We start from the raw sequence: 17,389 nt of genomic DNA, 5'->3' as shown, positions 1-17,389 counted from the left end.
TCACTGCTCCGCAGGGGGGAACCTGCACCTTACTTGAAGAAGAATGTTATTTTTATGTCAATAAATCATGGAAAATAACACAAGAACTAAAAATAACAAAAGACAGTATCAAGCTGCTAGCAGAAGTTGGCCAACCTCCCAGAATTTGGGACATTTTCAATCTATTTAATATAGACAATTGGGGAAACTGGTTGAGAGGTATATTCCTTTTTTCTTTTTAAGATTATTTATTTATTTATTTATTTATTTATTTATTTATTTATTCATTTATTTATTTGAGAGAGAGAGTGTGCGCATGGGCGCACAAGCTTGGGGAGGGGCAGGGGAAGAGGAAGAAGCAGACTCCCCACTGAGCAGGGAGCCCAGTGTGGCTGGATCCTAGGAACCTGGGATCACAACCTGAGCCTGAAAGGCAGATGCTTAACCGACTGAGCCACCCAGGTGCCCCCAGAGGTGTATTTCAATCAGTAGCTATCATTGGACTTTTGGGCCTCAGTCTGATCTTTTTAATTAAATTTCTGCTGGTTTGCATTAGTAAACAAATGCCTTCTTCCCAAATGTATGTACGAAATAAAATTATTTTCCTTTCAAAGACTTTTCCTGAAACTCAGCTGACCATGGAAACTAAATGGTCCCCCTTAGAAGGACATAACTGAGATTTTTCATTTTTCAATCCTCTTGTTCAAATGAGCCCAAAGAAATTCCATATCATTTCCTTCCTCCCTAAGACAAGACCCCTGAGGATGGCCTTCCTCAGCTTCATGGGAAAAGACTCCTGAGGATGGTCCTTCTCACCTTCATAGGACATACAATACAATCCACCTATAAAGAACTATACTTTTGACAGACATTAACAAGCAATACCCGAATGACATAATTGATCAATGGTGCTTTCTATGAAAGATCTTGATCAAAAGGGGAAAATGTAAAAGAATTTCAATCTAAAATGGAACCAGACGATATAAAATGTAGAAATCTCCCATATGTGCACTCAGGAAAACAAAATTTAGGGACGGAGAGATTGATTTCCCATAATTTCTTCATTTATAGAAAACTGATAATGTTGGAATTTTCTTAAGTTGATAGGGAGTTGGTCAGGAGTTACTTCATATCAACCTTGGGAAATGTTTGCTTATGGTTTCCAGAGACATGAACAAGAAATGACCCAGGTCCAGCTGATCTTACAAAATAAGCTGAACTGAGCTTTATTTGTATGACTGGACCGGTTTTGTCTGCTCAGGGAATTTTCAAAGCTGGTCTCCATTTGTTTTTTTATTTTAACAGATGCTGAGTTCTCGCCTCTTTACATTCTCTGCCCATAAATATGGCTTGCCCCAAACCCTCAATACACTTGCCTGTAGCTTACTACAGTTAGCATGTCCCAAATTGCAATTCCTCTGCTACTCCCAAACTAATCTTTTTGACAATTTTGAGCTTGCCTCTTTTTTCTTTTTTTTAGGTCGACAGAAGGTAGACTAGTTTTTCACGATGAGCACTCTGATTTTGTAGCATAGGAGTGCGGAAACAAAGTACCACCGATGCCTAATTCGTCTCTCCTGAGGCGCATTATAAATACATACTGCTCTATAGAAAACTTTTCCTCCCATTTCAGGTAAAGATGCTCGGGAACACTTCTTCCTCCAGCCCCCAGATGCTGTGGGGCTCCCCAGTGGTGCCAGAACCTACAAAATATAGGGAATCCATGCCACTGCAAGTCTCTATCCGCTCCTAAATTCCACTTAGCATTTCCACCCCTCCAACTGTAAGGGAGAAGGGGCAGGGAATCAACAAAGAGGAGTTGGCTTCAAGAACTGAGGGGAAAATCTGAAGAAGGCAGTCATTTGCAGCCACGAGGCCTTTTGAGGAGAGGTGGAAATGGAGCGGAATGCAGATATGGGCACCCACCTGGGCAAAGATGTATTATCTTTACCGGAAAAGGAGAAGCCTTTATATTCTCTCCCGAGCGCACTGAGATGCGAGAGAGGGGCCCTGCTCTGTAGGCCCAACCCTAGCACTGATCGCGAAAAGCATCTGGACTCCAGTCCCTGCTCTATAGGGTCCCTGTCCTAATGCACGCATTCCTCCCCGAAACACGGTCGGTAACCGGGCGCGGGGACTTGTGGCCGCGGGGCTGTCCTGGGGCAGAGGAGCGCAGAGTCTCCGCTGGGACGCGCACCGTGGCAGACCCCGCTTGGAACCCGAGCGCTGCCGCGGGCCCCGGGAGCCTCCGCTCAAACCGCGGGCTGCGGTGTGTGCGCGAATCGTCAGCAGAAGGCGAGAGGACAGCCACATCTAGAGCCTCTGCGCTAAAGAATCAAGTCTGGCGGCCAGAGAGAGGGGCGGGTGGGGGCGGGAATCCATCAGCTCCACAAAGTGACAAAGCCCTTTTATCGTAAATCAAGTTCAATCTCGCGCGCTGGAAGGTCCTCTTCTTTCGGTGGAGCTCCCGCGGAGGCGACCCGCTCGCTGTCCTGGACCGGATAGTGGCGGAAGCCGGGAGACTCCCAGGACTGCGGGAGGGAGGACCCGCTCCACCCGCCTTGGGAGCGCTTCTCCTGGGCTTCCATCGACCCAGGCGGCGGCTCGCGGAGCAGTCCCGGCAGCGCGAGCGGAGGAAGTAAAAAGTGCCATTTAGAGGGATTCCACTGGCGACCTCGCTGCGGCCGCGGCGCAAGGGTTTCGAAGCCGCAGACCTGAGGCCCCGCTCCTCCCCAGCCGGCTTCCACTAAGAACTTATTAAATAGGGACGGTTTAGAGTTGATCTGTCACTGAGCACTACTTACCCCGAGATCTTTGCGTTTTTGAATTACTTTATTGATCTGAAGATTTTCTTCTTTGGAATGTGACCCTGTTTGGACTTAGAGCTAATCAGGTAACGCTGCCAGGGAGGGCTCTTTGTAATCACCTCGCGGACCTCCCCCGCGGGCGCCGTCGACCCTTCCCCGGTGCTCCCCTCGCGGTCGCCTAGGCTTCGCAGGGAACCCGGCAGCCCCCAGCGCTACGCTTCCCCGCGCGCCCCGGGAGCTGTCTGTGGTGCTAGGAGAGAGCACTTCGGAGAGCGAGGCCCCGGGGAAGAGCCCGGGAGAAGCAGAGAGGAAACTGAGAACGCCGTGCTGGCCAAGACAGTCCCACCCAGCAACACTCAGACCGATAAAGACCTTCAAAATTCAGCCGGAAGGAGGGAAGGAAAAAAGTCCCTTCTGGGTCATCGCATCGCCCTGAGGCAGCTGACCTGTTTCTCCAATGCAAGAGGCCAGTGACACCTCCCTTTCTCTGAAAGCACACACCCTCAACCCTACACACTTACCCCTACTCAGCCTTGGGGGTGTTGAGCCTGCCAGAAGTAAGAAGGGAGGGGCAGTGGGCCCTAGCCGTGCGCCCCAACTCCAGGGAAAGAATCAAGCGGTAGAGAGGCAGGCTGGGAACTGGCCAAGAAAGTGGGACCAGACAAAGACCTAGTGGGAGACTCAAGGAGCCTAGAGACACTTTCCAGGGTCCATGGGGGTAAACCCTGGGAAAGCCCCCACTCATCCTTCTGCCCACATCTCTCTAATCGACAGCCAAGGCAACAACCAGCTTTCCCTCACCAAGGATTCAGAGCTCTGCGGCAAACATCAGTCCCCTTGGAGTCTCTAACCTGCCCTTGCCCATTCCCACCAGTAGTGAAAATTCAGTCTCTTCAAGCATGTTGACTTCAAGCCATGCCTGGCTTTTTAGAAAACTAAGTAGCTCTCTTCCAGTATATTTTTGTAACCAGGTGGCTTAACAGGAACTAAAGTTTCCTTAGCCCTGGGGAGAGCTTTTCCAAATATTTTTAGAAAGTTAAAAATGTAACAAAACAAACTACTCGCAAGCCACCCGTTTAAAAAGGGGAGGTGGGATTCAGCAGACTCCTGGGGAAGGGCTGCCTAGGCAAGGAGTCAGATGGCAGGGAGAGAGGAGGAGGGAAGTCTTGGTTTGAGGGTAAGTGGGTTTTATTTGCAACAGAGGAAATCCGCTAATTTGCCGTTGTGTGGGCTTTCATTTTAAAGGGTGGAGCAAAAATAAACTGATACAAGGTGGTAGGTATATTTGCTGGAGGCTAGAGACAAGCTGCAATCGTTACTTTACAACTCCTTGAAAAATTGCTGGCTTGGACTAGACTGGCTGGCTGCTGGCCAGGGAGTCCACTTTTCACTTCCCACTCACTACAGATTTCTGTTAGGTTACTTGGGGTCCCGGAGCTGACATGCGGGTGGGCAAATCTAAAGGGGTCACCGTGGATGTTTAAAGACCTCTCTGAAACAAGTTCGTTTTCCTGGGTTTCTATAGGAAGCAAAGATTGCCACTCCAAGCCCCTGTTTTGCCAGTCCCCAACTTAATCACAGGACCAATCCAAATAAAGTCTAACTGTAGAGTGCCCTTCAGACACCAAGTGAAACTAGGGGGAAAAAAAGGAGCACAGCTCCCAGGGACAGCTGTCCTCTGGGCCTCCACAACTGACTCCGCATCTCCCATGAGAAAAGACCTTTGCCTGTCATCTTTGTTCCTTGCTTTTCAGGAAACCTAGGGTTGCACTCCTCATCTCTTAGCCAACCCCCATCTTTGTTGGGCAAGCACAGAAGAACAGAGGGACCCCTTTTGAGGAAAAGGATGTGTTTGCATTTGACTTTTAAGCAGTAGTTGGGGACGTTTGAATAGAAGGGCACCAGCTAAGGTGCTCTTCGCAGTACTGCAGCAGAAAGAAAAGAATGAAAAGAAATTCAGCCACTCAGTTTTCTTCCTGAAGCAACACCCACCCCAACAGCCGATTTGCCAACTTCTATACAATGGGAAGTAACCAAAACACATTTAGAGGGGAATCGACACTTTTAGCTGCCCAGTTTAAGGGAGTTGAAGAAAACATGGCTTTGAAGAAAAGCAAATTTAGGCGGACTCCGGTGGACCCAGAGTCATGGCTAACAGCAGTGGAATATAAGGATAATTAAGAAACCTTGGCCTCTATAGATACAGTGCGTCCCCCTGCATTGTCCACCTATGGAGTCCAAGTTCAGCCTTGAGAGTGAAGGGACAGCAGGCTGGCTCCTCCGCAGAGTGGCTGGGGAGCTGTTGGCCGGCTGCTGGTAGCGGATGGGTGCTATGGCCTTGTTTGTATTTGTAGGTTTGTTCATGCATCTTTCCCAACTGGACCTGAGATCATTCTTCATAGGCAATGTGTGATGTGTGAACTCCAGTGACTTCCCAGGGCCCTCTTGTGCCCAAAGCTGACTGGCCCTGGGACAAGTGCAGACGAAAGCTGTAGTGCACCGCCTCCCCAGCCTTGGAGAGTGCCTTTTTAGGCCCAGGCGGACCATTTTTGAACTATTTAAACTTGATTGTAAACCCCAACAGCAGCTAAGATGGAACAAGGTGAGTCTGCCAGAATGCCCAGGCATTGGGCATTCCCCACTGGAGACAGTGGCGCCCAGCTTCCAACCCAACCCAGCTGAGTTTGCCCCAACTCAGCCTGAAGAAAATGAGAAGGGCCAATCCAGACCCTTTTGTTAGAATCAAACAAGACCAAGACCACTTTTAAAGCAAATTGATGAGCTAGATAGAAATCTGCAAACCACTCCCTAATTAGCCAAGGTCTGATCAAGGCGCCTGAGGCAATTTCCTCCTGGATTTCACCTCTTTCTTCCCTTCTTCCTTCCCACCCCTCCCCAATACACACTCCCACAGCACTCCACTTTTTAAAAAATGTTTTTAACTCCACTAAGGTTCAACATCAGAGAAAGTTGGAGGATGGGTCTGGATGTGTTTTAGCTGCTTGTTTTAGCCCTTTGACACTGTACTTGGGCAGGCGTGAGGCTAGAGATATGAGAATACCCAGATGGGGGATCTGACTCTGGCTCTTCAGGAAATGACCCTGGGGCTGGAGAAGGTGGAAGCAGCCCTAGAACTGAACCCCTGTTCAGTTGTTCCCTTACATAGTCATGAATGCTGAGCCTAGTGGGGAGCCAATCTGGTGGGGTGCACCTGCAGCCCTGGCAGAGCTGCTCCCAGTATTTGCACACCCATTCACACACACACACACACACACACACACACACATTCCTAGGGCAGGCTGTGGACCTCCTCCACCCTCTGGACAGGGCCCTTTCATTTTATGGTCCCAACCCCTGTAAGAATGCTGATAAAAAGCTTGGCACGCCTGTCCTGGCCAGACTTGGATCCCTGCTCCAAGGCATCCCAGCACAACGAACTCTCTAGGACAAGAGGTTCGGCCAGAGCTGGGGGCTGGCTGCCCGCTGGGGAATGAGAAGGCAAGGATCAAAGACGCAACGAGGGTTTGTCAGCCGGGCCTCTCCGAGTCCCCGGGGCATCCTAATTGCGCTCCCTGCAGCCGCCCGCTCGCAGGCTGGCCTGCCGCGTGGGCACCGGGCTGCGGGCTGCAGAACAGCTGCGAGGCCCGAGGAGCGTCCACCCGCCCGCTGCCCGGCGCCGGGGACCCTCACTGCCCCGGGGAAGAGCCCTAGGAGCCGGAGGAGGAGGGGCAGACAGCCGCGGTTTGGCTGGGGCTTCCAGGCAGGCCAGGAGCAGGGCAAGTTGGCGGCCCACTTAGCCAGCACCAACAGCCCACAAGCAGAGACTTTTCCCCCCTGGCCGGGTGGGCTGCTCTGAAATCATCCACTTAAAAAGAAAGGAATTCACACATCAAATAATGGCTCGGCTCGGAAGAGGCCAGCAGGAAAACTGGCGCTGTTTTTATGTAAGTCAACCCAAAGTCTTTACAGAGTTTATAAATTCCTAATATTACAGGAGGGATTTTTTTTCCCCTAAACCAAGTCAGGCATTTCATCATAGTACATTCTGCTTTAGTAAAATCAGCTCCCTTGAATTTCATCGCTTGTTAAAAAAAGATAAACTTTATTTTTGTAATTTTCAATCACAAAAAAAATCTATATTTTTGTCTAAGCATTTATTTTACTGAATCAAAAAGACATGAAAAGAAAAATCATGTTTTACTAACGTATATAAGTGACTCTTTTTTGGACAACATATAATAAATATGATATATCACTTATCACTCAGTCTTTCAAATGTACATTTTTTTTCATATTATGGAGCATGCCACTTTTCCAAAAGAAAAAAGGTCATGAGAAATCAGTGCAAAGTTCTCAGTTACCCTCCTCTTTTCTCTGGGGCAGACGGAATGTCCACAGCAACGCCCTGTGCCTCAGAATTTGAGGCTGTCTGTCCATCTACAATTCTCTCTGCCTCTCCGGCTTCCTCTCGTGCCCTTCATTCTTCCCTCCTTACCCCTCCCCCCTCCCTCCCTCCTGCTTGTCCCTAAAGTCATTTTTCAAAAGAGCTTGAGGTTTTGTTTTTGTTGATGCTTTCACTTACTGGTCGCACCTTGTGTGGGGTCAGCGATATCGCCAGTCACACTGCTGTGGGGAGCTTTCCAGCCCTGTTTCTGGGGGTGGGGAGATAGAGGGCGGAGGGCTGGCTCCTCTTTGGGGGCCCCCCCCAACTGGTGAGCGGCTTCTTCTCTTACTGCTCCGCTTCCCGGGGTCGCTCCCGAGGGAGGCCCAGCGGCCTGGTGCGGGGAGCGGAGCGGAGGGGCAGCTGTCCGGTCAGTCGGGGAGGGGACGGGATGGGAAGGGACTGCAGCGCCGTCAGTCGCTCATTCTTCACCGGGGGTGCGGGGTGCCTGGGATGGGGTTGGACAAGGGGTTGAGGGCCGGCTGCCCCCCGGGCCCCAGGCCGTGGATGAGCACGCGGGGCACCAGGGGCCGCTGCAGCTGGGGATGGGGCGCGGGAGGAGTCCGGTACATGCTGCTGTACATGGCTGCGGCAGCCGCGGCGGCCGTAGTGCTGTCCATGCTGCCCAGCAGGCTTGGGTGGTAGAAATAAGGCGACGGAAACATCCTCTGCAGGGCCGAGTAGTTGCCCGCCTCGGCCAGCAGCTCCAGGCCCACCGCGGTCTGCCGCTTCCACTTGGTCCTGAAAAACAGCGGCCGTGCACGCCCCCCCGCAGCTGTAGGCGCAGCCCTGGCACCCAGGCCCTTCCTCTCTCGCCCCCCGCCCGCTTCTCTTTCTCCGGGGACAGGAGGACGGCGAGAGTTCTGAGAACCGGGAATGAACCACATCTCCTAGCCCCCCTCCCCACCCTCTCGCCCACAGAAGGGCCCAAATTCAAGTCAATTTCATAAATTACACCCGTAACGTCTGAGACATTCATAAGTGAAATTCTATAAGCTTCGCTGCCTCTTCCTGACCCTCTGTTCTGCTGTAGCCCCCTTATAATTGGGCTACTTCCCGAAACTTTCCTGAAGGCCAACGGAGACCACTCTTGCCATCTGTAGGCGGTCTTCTCCCTCCTCCTCTAATTCCTTTCCCCAAGTGGCCCCCCACAAGCCCAGAGTGTCCACTCTCTGCCCCTCCCCCTTTCCTCCAGGCCGAGTGAGAAGAAACCATAAACAAAAGGACACAGAGACTCCTTAGCCTCGGACCCTGTCCCTCTTAGTCCCCAGAGCTGTGAAGACACATCCCTCTCCTCAGCCTGACAGGACTTTAGAGCTGGTGGGGGGCTTGGAGCAAGGAAGGCACCAAGGTTTCAAAATGGAATTTGTTTGAGGGAGGGCTCTCCCAAGGTGACAGCACCTCGGGGCCATTTCAGGGCAGGGGGTAGGGGGTGGGAAATGCATTTCAAGGTATTTTCTCCTCTGAGAGAGAGTAACAATTAAAACCTGTGATCAGCTTTTCTCGGTTTCCTCCCTCCCCCACGGTACCCCGCCAGGAAGAAGAGGCGACCAGGTCTTTGCTCAAATGCCCCATGAAGGAACTCAGGGCTGGTGGGCCATCCATACCCGGCAGCTTCAGCCAAATTAATAAACATGTCGCCCATTTTAAATTGGCTACAAATGACACTAATGTTTTCCGACAGAATTAGGGTGGCTGAAACCGTATGTAATGAGACAGAAAATTATGGTAAAGATGACAACTGGATGGGCATTTCCAACCGCACTTATGGACGATTAGAAGACAAATGAGAGAAAAGGAGGGGGAGAAAAAAATCGAGACAAGACTGTCTACTGCCAGGCTTGGAAACACAGCACAACTTCAGCCTCAGCTTGCCTGGGTTCGCTCTACCGTTCAGGGGCCTGCCCGTGCTGCCAACCCCCTTCCGAATTTCCTTTCAGTGGAGGCAGTGGTTCCTGGCAGGCTCTGAGGTGACAAATATAGGGGACAGACCCTCAGTCTGGATGCCTGGCTGGCTGCCTCAGAAGCCAAGGCAAGGACATTTAAGCTGAGGCCAGTGGGGCAGCTCCTCCTGGATCGCAATAGCCAGGTTGCGTGGCCAGCTGCAGACATTCGGAACCAGCCGGGGGCAGGCCCAAAGGGGGCATGGCGCAGGCTCTACGGACCTGAGTGTCAGCTGCACAGATGTCTCAATTTGAGAAGGTGTGGCTTGATCGATTTGGGGGCAAAGTGGGGGGAGGGATTCCAGCCACTCGGATTTGAGAGGAAAAGTAGCATAGGCTAAGACACTCAGAAGTGCAAAATGTTCCAAACTCCAGCTGCCTATCAGTCCCTCTCACCTTGGGGGTGTGGTTAATCCCTGCTCCAGCCTGAAAGCCCCCAGGGGCCCACTCTGGGGCCTCTGAGTCCCTGGAGTCTCCCGGAGCCAGGAGGGAAGAAGACTGGCGCTGCGGTGGTCAGGACCTGGATGGCCAGATGCCTTTGCCCCCCCACACAGCATCCCTTACCTGCGGTTCTGGTACCAGGTCTTGACTTGGGTGTCCGTGAGGTTGAGCGCGGCTGCCAGGTCCATGCGGTCCTGCACACTCAGATACTTCTGCCGCTCAAAGCTACGCTCCAGTTGATTGAGTTGGTGGTCAGAGAAAGCTGTTCTGGCTTTGCGAGGCTTTTTGGCTCTCACAGGGGGACTCTCTCGGCTGCTCGTAATCTCCCGGTCTCCTTCTTCCTTTGTTCCTATGGTAGAAACCCAGAGTCGTAAGATAGTGTGGAATGGGAAGGGTGGTGTATCCTCCTGGCACACACTTCCACATTCCCAAGCCAGCTGCTGGTCTTGGGGGACTATACTCCGCCACCCTCATCACACACAAACTTGGACCTTAGCCAATACAGAGGAAGAGAACCAATTTCTGGCCAAAGAGTCTGGAACTTTGTGCAGAGCTCCTAAAAGGGTTCTAAAAGGTTGTCTTATCTTCTCATCTTTGGAAATTAAAAAGAAAAAAATATTTTACAATATAGGGTCCTTTTGTTATTGTTTCCTTCATGGGAGGGGGGAGATCCTGTCCCATTCCTTTACTGTTTTCACTATGACTTCATTTTTTCTGATTTGGTACTTTTCAAAATATCTTTCTACTCTGTTGTTGTGTTTTGTTTTGTTTTGTTTTGTTTTTTTGAGGAAGGGGCACCTTTTTCATTTCACTTTTTGTTTACTAAAAGTTATAGGCATTTGTTTTCCCTTTTCAGATGCACTTGGGAAATGGTGGAATCAAGTTCTCTGCAGTTGCTTGCGTCAAGTCTTTTAAAGCTTCAGAAAGAATATGTCACCCAGACACCAAGTAGAGCTCAAAATCACTGAGCCCATCCAGGTGACAGCCCAGAGATTTCCGGATTCTATTTGTCAACTTTGGTTTTTTACTGAAATGCTGGGAAATCGATATGTCAATCCCTCTCTGTTTGTACCCGTTTTTGCTGCGCTCCTTGATCTTCCCTGCAGGAAGAACAATAATCTCTCTAATTGACCCACTGGGGAGGTTGGTGCACAAAAAATCGCCAGACCAGACTGTACATCTGTTTTGGGCACTATTATGCTAATGTTATAATAGTAAAATGAGGAGCCAATATCCTACCTTTCAGATACTCAGCACATATCTTTCCCAGAGATGGCAAAGGTTAATACTAGTAACAGTAATAAACTTATTAGTAAAGGAAAAAAAAGAATTCTCCTGGTATGTTAAAACTCTTTTATCGTGCAAAGACCAGAACACTTCCTTATGAAATTGAGGAGAAAATGGAAAAAGGGAGTTGAAGCACAGTTTCAACGGCTATCTTCTGATTTTACAAAAATAAATAAATCCAATTCCACAAGATTTTACTTTCATAAATGCGATTTTCCAATTACTTGTAGGGAAACAAAATCTTACTGGAATACAAATACTCGGTTGGGGCCATGGAGTAAGAAGGGTATTTTAAAAACGGAGAAACTGATTATAAATTTTTACCATAGGGGCTTCCCTATATTAATCACCATCTAATAAAAAAAAAAGTTGTTTTGATAATCAACTCGGAAATTTTTTCTTCATTAAATCTGGTAATTCCTGTGATGTTTAGAAAATGCAGTGTGTGGGGGGACTGAAATAATTTGCATTAAAGAATAAACGCCACGTTGTGAACACACCCCTAGACACCACGCTAGCTAAGCCCGTTTCTCTCTCCCACCTCCCCTCATTCCCACCCCCCAGGTCTCAGCTAGAAAAATCTCCAGTCCTTCCCTTTTATCAACGAAAGAATTCCGGTCAGATCCCCTCCGCCTCCGCCCTATCCCTAATAAATTGAAATTAAGTAAAACAAAGAAAGGAGCAGGATGGCGGTGAAGGTTGTAACAATAAACCGAACTTCGGACCAGTCCTCGTGTCGCATGCCCAGGCCTCCCTCCCGCTTGCAGTTTTTGACCGGGGTGCGATCGCCCCAGAAACTCCCGGAATAACTCCGCAGCCGAGATGCGCGGGAGTCTGAAGGGGAGACCGAGAACCCGAGGACGAGAAGAAGCTAGATGGCTCGGGCGGCCGACGCGGCGCGACTCACCGTGGCATTTGATGTCGCTCTGGGAATCTTCCCGCTTGTCGAGTTTGGTTTTGCTGTCCTCCTGCTCGAGCTTTGGCCTGAAGCTCTCGTGTGCTGCGTTGCTCTCCTGCTTCGGGGTGTGGTGGGGAGAGGACACGCTGGTGCTGTAGGGTGCACACGCCGCCAGAGGTTTGCTGTCGCCCAAGATGTCCTTAATTAAAAAAGAAGAGGTGGAAGTCCTGGGGGCCGAGGCGGCCGAGCCCAGCTGCTGGGCCGGTTGCTGCGGCGGCGGCGGCGGCAGCGGCTGCTGTTGGGGAGAAGGCTGCAAACTTTGCGTGGGGGCCGCGGCGGGCGGCGGCGGCGGTTGGCTGTGGTGGAGGTGGTGGTGATGCTGGGGCCCTTCTGCTACCAGATGCGGCTCCGGGGGCTCCATGGTGACCGAGATGGGAGAAGAAGGCGCCGTTCCTACGGTATCAATCTCCGAACAGGGGGACGGAGTGGCCTGACTCCTAAAATCCGCGGTCCTGGCCTCGCCGAGCGGGCGGAAATCTCCATTCATCATGCCGGGGCTGCCCGAACTGGCACTGGACAAAATCGTGTCTATTCCAAAACTCGACCCGCTGGCCCCTTCCATTGTTGTCATTTCTACATGAGGTCCACGCCACTTCGCCGCTCAGCAGCCGCCCCGACCAAGCAAAGGAAGCTATCGATCGTAAAACAAAATAAACACTAAACAATGTTGTCGCGGCTTTAAAAAAACAAAACAAGTGGGGCGGGAAGGGAAGGAAGGATCATGGGTGGTGGGGTGGCAATCGGTGGGCACTTTCGACACTTTTTGTTTTCCTTATTCATAAAGTAGGGGTGGGGAGAAGGGGAGAAAGGAAGAGAGCGGGGGAAAGTTACAAAAATTGTTGAGGAAGAACGGAGCTTGCGCTCCGGGAACGACCGCGCACGTGGGGGCGGCGGTGGCGGCGCAGGGGACTCAGACGAAGACGCAGGCGGCGGGAGGTGACCCCGACGCCGCCGCCGCTGCCGCCGCCGCCTGGGGCTGCCCACAGCCTGGCACCAGGCGGCAGCGGCGGCGGCGGACCTGGCAGGTGCAGCGACCGCGAAGCCCTGGCGGTCGCGCGCCCTCGGAGCTCCCGGGCCGCTCCCCGAGGTGGCTGCTGCGCGCGACTCGGCCGCCCTGGAGCCGAGTTTCTGAACTTTCTCGGAAAGTTGCGGAGCAGACACCGCCTCAGTGGTCGCGGCAACACGAGACGGAGAGGAAGAGGAGGAAAAGAAGGAGCAGGCGCAGACGGAGGAGGCGGCGGAGACGCGGCGCCGAGCGACTCCGGCCGCTGCCGGGCGCGTTCGCTTGTAATCCGGCTGCTAGCGGGCGGCGCCGACCCCCTCACGTGACGTCACGGCCACTGCCGCCGCTCTCCGCGCCGCGCGGGGCCCGCGCCCCCGCCGCCGAGGCCGCGCGCGGGGCCCCGCGCTCCCATTGGCCGAGCCCGCGCGAGCGAGCGACGCCGACGTCCTGGGAGCCAATGGACGCGCGACTCGCGAGCCCGTCAGCGAGCGCGGCTCGGGCCCCGCTGCTCTTTTGAGAACCTGCTCAACCCTTTGCCTGCAGCCCGAAGCCGAACACCTAGTCCTACAGTGATTCCCGGTGTCCACAATCACGCGTGAGGGCAAAGGCAGAGAGGAGAGGAGAGCAGAGGTAGACTAGAGAAGGGAACCCAGGGGGTAAAATTAAAAACCAAAAAATCCAAGTAAAGATTTGTCCGTTTTCCTAAGAAGTCCGAGGAGGAAGGAGAAAGAGGACAGTACGGGAAAAGGAATCTGGCTGGCTTACCTTTAGACTCCCGCGCGGCCGCCCTCGCAGCATCCCCAAACACCCGCGGGTATAGTCCAAGGACACTGAGAGCAGAGGAGGGGGATCCCTGAAGGAATCCACGGGAAAGTGTGTAACTCCAGCAGCCGGACCTCTGGGTGGGCGGGAGGACTGAGAGCTCTGATTTCTCCCCCAAATGGCCCAGGCGCCCAAGCTGTGGCCCCCTAGGCGGCGGGTCCCTGAGAGCGGATGGAGCGCATCCACCCTGCACTCTCGGGAAGCCGGGTCGGGGTGGGGGAAGGGGGGGAACGGGCCTGTTGCTCCAAACCGCGGACGCAGTCTGGTCACCAATCAGGGCCCGTGCTGGAAGAAATGCCTGGCCAGACACTTTCTCCCGAGCGGGGTAAATAATGCCCCGAGGCGTTCTCTAGTGGCGAGGGCGGCGATGGTTCACGGCACTGTCAGGCTGGCACGGGGCTCAGGAACCCAGGTGGCGGGTCCGCAGCACGCACTCCGCCTCGCCACCAGCCAGTTCTCTCTCTCTCCCTCTCTCCCTCTGCCCCCCCATCCGGCCGCTCATTTGGAAAGGAAACAGTCACTGTGGATCCACTTGGGACCTGGAGCGTGGCATGACTGTGACGCCTCGTCGGAGGGTATCAACTTACATTATTTTCTCTAGGACGTCTCCAACCTGTCTCTTGTTGAATGTCAGAGTAATGGGAAGTGCCAGTGACAAGACGGCGTATTACTCCTGATTAAGTGCCGTGTCAACCTAATTAGCAGAGTAATTATAAGGTGCTAATGAATGATTCAAAGTTCTTTGAGTTACATTTTACTCCAAATTACCATTTTAAGAACCCTATGAATCTGAATGGCTGGCATCGCTTCCGTGACTAGGTGCAGAACGATGTTAGAAAAAGGCCTTTAAAGTCTCCAAGGGCTGGGCCGAAATCTGGGGTTTAGTTGCAGTTCTGAAGGTCCCTTTCCGTGGAACAGATTTTCTCCGTTGAGGACGGGGGACTGGGTGGTGTCAGGGAGGCAAAAGACCTCCTGGGACAAGATACCTCCTTTCTGTCGCAACTGCACCCAAGTGAACCCTCGGTCCGGGAGGGAGGAGGGGGGAGGTTGGAGAGTCGTCCTTCCTGCGCTTTCCTAGGGAATTCGCTGTGTTTGACCCAGAAAAAAGCCCGCGCTGTTTCGAGGGTGTGTTGAGCTGTTTCTTATTTTTGTGCCGTTTTTTCACGGTTCTGTCTCTGAGGAGAACAGCAGGGAGGGAAAAGACCGAGGCGAGGAGATGTACAATCCGGGCAGCTCTCGCTTTTCTCATAAGGCGAGGGAAGTTTGGCGGAGGAGCCGGGGTCGGTGAGCCGAGGCGGGGACGCGGGGCGAGCTGCAGGCACAGGCCGTAGAGGGCCGGAGGTCGTGCGGGGAGCCCCTCGGGGGCGCGCGGTGGGCCGGCCGGCTGGGGTTGAGCTCCTCTGGCCTGGGAAGCCGCAGAGGGCCTGCATGATGCTGGAGAGGGGTTGACTCGGCCGCCTTTGGAGCGACCAGACCCTCCTGGGAGCCTGCCAACCGGGTCTCGGCCTGCCAGCGGGCGGGTATTTCGAAACCACCGGCCCGGGACTTGCGCGGGCATCTATCTTGCAGAAGGCCGCAGTGTCCCACCCATAAGGCCGCGGAGCCCAACACCCTCGCGCACCCCTGGCACAGTTGGCTTCTGTGGGAAGGGCGCTGGGACGGCCCGAGACTACAGGTGTATGCTACACATTATTCTCCCTCCAAATCTCAATTGGGGTTCTTCTCATTCTGACATCACCTGCCACTCCCCAAATGGAGTGCGTTTCCTCCCAAACCTGGGGTTCTACCCGCATTTCCCTCACTGACTATTCTGGGTGGGAAGTGGGGAGGAGGAGAAAACAAATTTGAGGTCCAGAACTAAGGGCACTGCACAAATCAGTTATTCTCGACCTTGATAAATAATTCATTTAAGCCTGTTTTTGTTTTGTTCCGACGCCTAAAATGACTCATGAGCTCAAAAGACTGATCGCACAGCTTGTGTTGGGCAGTTTAACGGATTTTTTGCTTGGAATAATTCACAACATTAGCAAGGGAGATAGAAATATGACCCTACGAAAAAAATGAAATCTAAAAAGAAAGGGTGAGAGGAAGGTGAGAGTTTGAGAAGAGTAGTGTTCCTTTTATGAAAACTCCGAAGCAAAGAAAACGGAAGCCCAGTAGGCCCCACCTTGTGAAGGTCTCAGATCATGTTTTCTTAAGAAAAGGTTAAGATCATGGGAGGTTTCTTTGGGTGGGGTGTTAGGAGATCAGCTTTCCACATCACAATTGTGAGGGGATAATACAACCTTGACTTTTATCAAGGCTCCTATCTTTGGGTCCCTACCAGAGAGGATATGCTAGTGGGGGCCTGAATATCCAAAAGAGGGACTCAAAGACCAGACTGCAAACTTAATGAAAATCAAATTCTTCAGAGCTGGGCTTTTGTTTCTTAACTTTTTTCAGTTCTTTTTTCTCCATTCCTCTTTTGCCATTGTTTTCTTCTCTGAGAGTATATATAATCTATACGCCCAAGAAGTCATATACTTTCTAGCAGAGCAAACATACTTAACTTTTTATTTAAAAAATATAAATTCAGAAATAGAACAGGGTGTAGACTAATCACACTTTCAATTCCCATGCAGAGGAAAAGAAATGCATTAACTGGATTTAATCTCAGATTTTACCACAGAATTTAAGGTAAAATAAATATAGTCCCTAAAGCGACATAAGTTTGAAAATGATCTCCACTTTCAGGCCTTCATTTCCTTAAAAAAAAAAAAAAAAAAAAGACGAAAAAAACTCTTTAATTTTTGGAAGATTCTGGAATTCTTACACAGAAAGCAGTTATTTGCCAAATGTGGATAATAGAAAACAAACTTTTCCTTCTGCTCTGAAGGACACGTCAGTCCTGATTACCACTTAAGGTGCTCCCTCCCCACCACAAATAATGATTCAAACATTCATGTATTTTAACAAGTTTTGTTCCTTAATACACATAGTCTCCTTCGTTCACTTTAACAAGCGAGATTTGGGGTTGTGTTTAAACTGGAGCATCAGTTTTTTAAAGGAAGTGAACTTTGAAGAAATGCACCTATAGATTACGATGAATTTGGAACTGGTGTTTCTTCCTATCATATTTGTTTTGAACGTTTGTAAGTGTCCGCATGATGACAATGCCAACTGACGGGACTGAAGTGCAAAGGCGCTTCCCTCCACTGGGCGGCGCCAAGACCCCCGAGCCGAGAAAGCCGGCTATTGTTTCTTTCTATAAAAGATGCAAGGTGCACAAATAAGCCCTCTCTCTTCTAAGGCTGGCTCCCTGATGATAGCGTGACCTCTCAGCATTCCAAAGCTACAGGAACGTCGGAAGTTTTCTTTATTTTTCTTTTCAGTATATAAATATATTTCCAACTGCTTAAGGACTTGATGCATACTTGCTTAGAAACGTAATGTAGTAAAGAGAAAGACAAGAAAATACTGAAATTGAATCCCTTAAATAGACAGAAACCAGGGGAGTGGAGATTGGGAGCGGAGAGAGAAAGGCAAAGTAGATGAAAAAGAATAAGGTAACTGAAAACTGTTTTAACAGAATAATAACATGATAGACTTTGTAATTACTAATTGTTCTAGAGGGACAAAGTTTTGAGAGAGAGTTCTGGTATCGTAAGAAAATCTGTGAGAGCCATGAGCTTCACCACAGCTTTAAAGAGCAGCACTTCAGCAGAGATC

At 51.3% G+C, this 17,389-nt stretch overlaps 1 protein-coding gene across 1 annotated transcript; it reads right to left on the bottom strand.

Moving 5' to 3' along the window:
• Positions 1-7,655: 7,655 nt before the first annotated feature.
• On the bottom strand, positions 7,656-12,427 carry BARHL2 (BarH like homeobox 2). The gene is made up of 3 exons (XM_036100440.2): positions 11,806-12,427; positions 9,735-9,960; positions 7,656-7,968 (listed from the first exon to the last, which is right to left on the bottom strand). The coding sequence occupies exons 1-3, from the start codon at positions 12,425-12,427 to the stop codon at positions 7,656-7,658; spliced, it is 1,161 nt and encodes a 386-aa protein (XP_035956333.2).
• Positions 12,428-17,389: the final 4,962 nt, after the last annotated feature.

The sequence above is a fragment of the Halichoerus grypus genome, chromosome 5 (genome assembly GCF_964656455.1).
Source record: "Halichoerus grypus chromosome 5, mHalGry1.hap1.1, whole genome shotgun sequence".
Classification (NCBI taxonomy): Eukaryota; Metazoa; Chordata; class Mammalia; order Carnivora; family Phocidae; genus Halichoerus; species Halichoerus grypus.
This window is presented reverse-complemented; position numbering and strand designations above follow the sequence as displayed.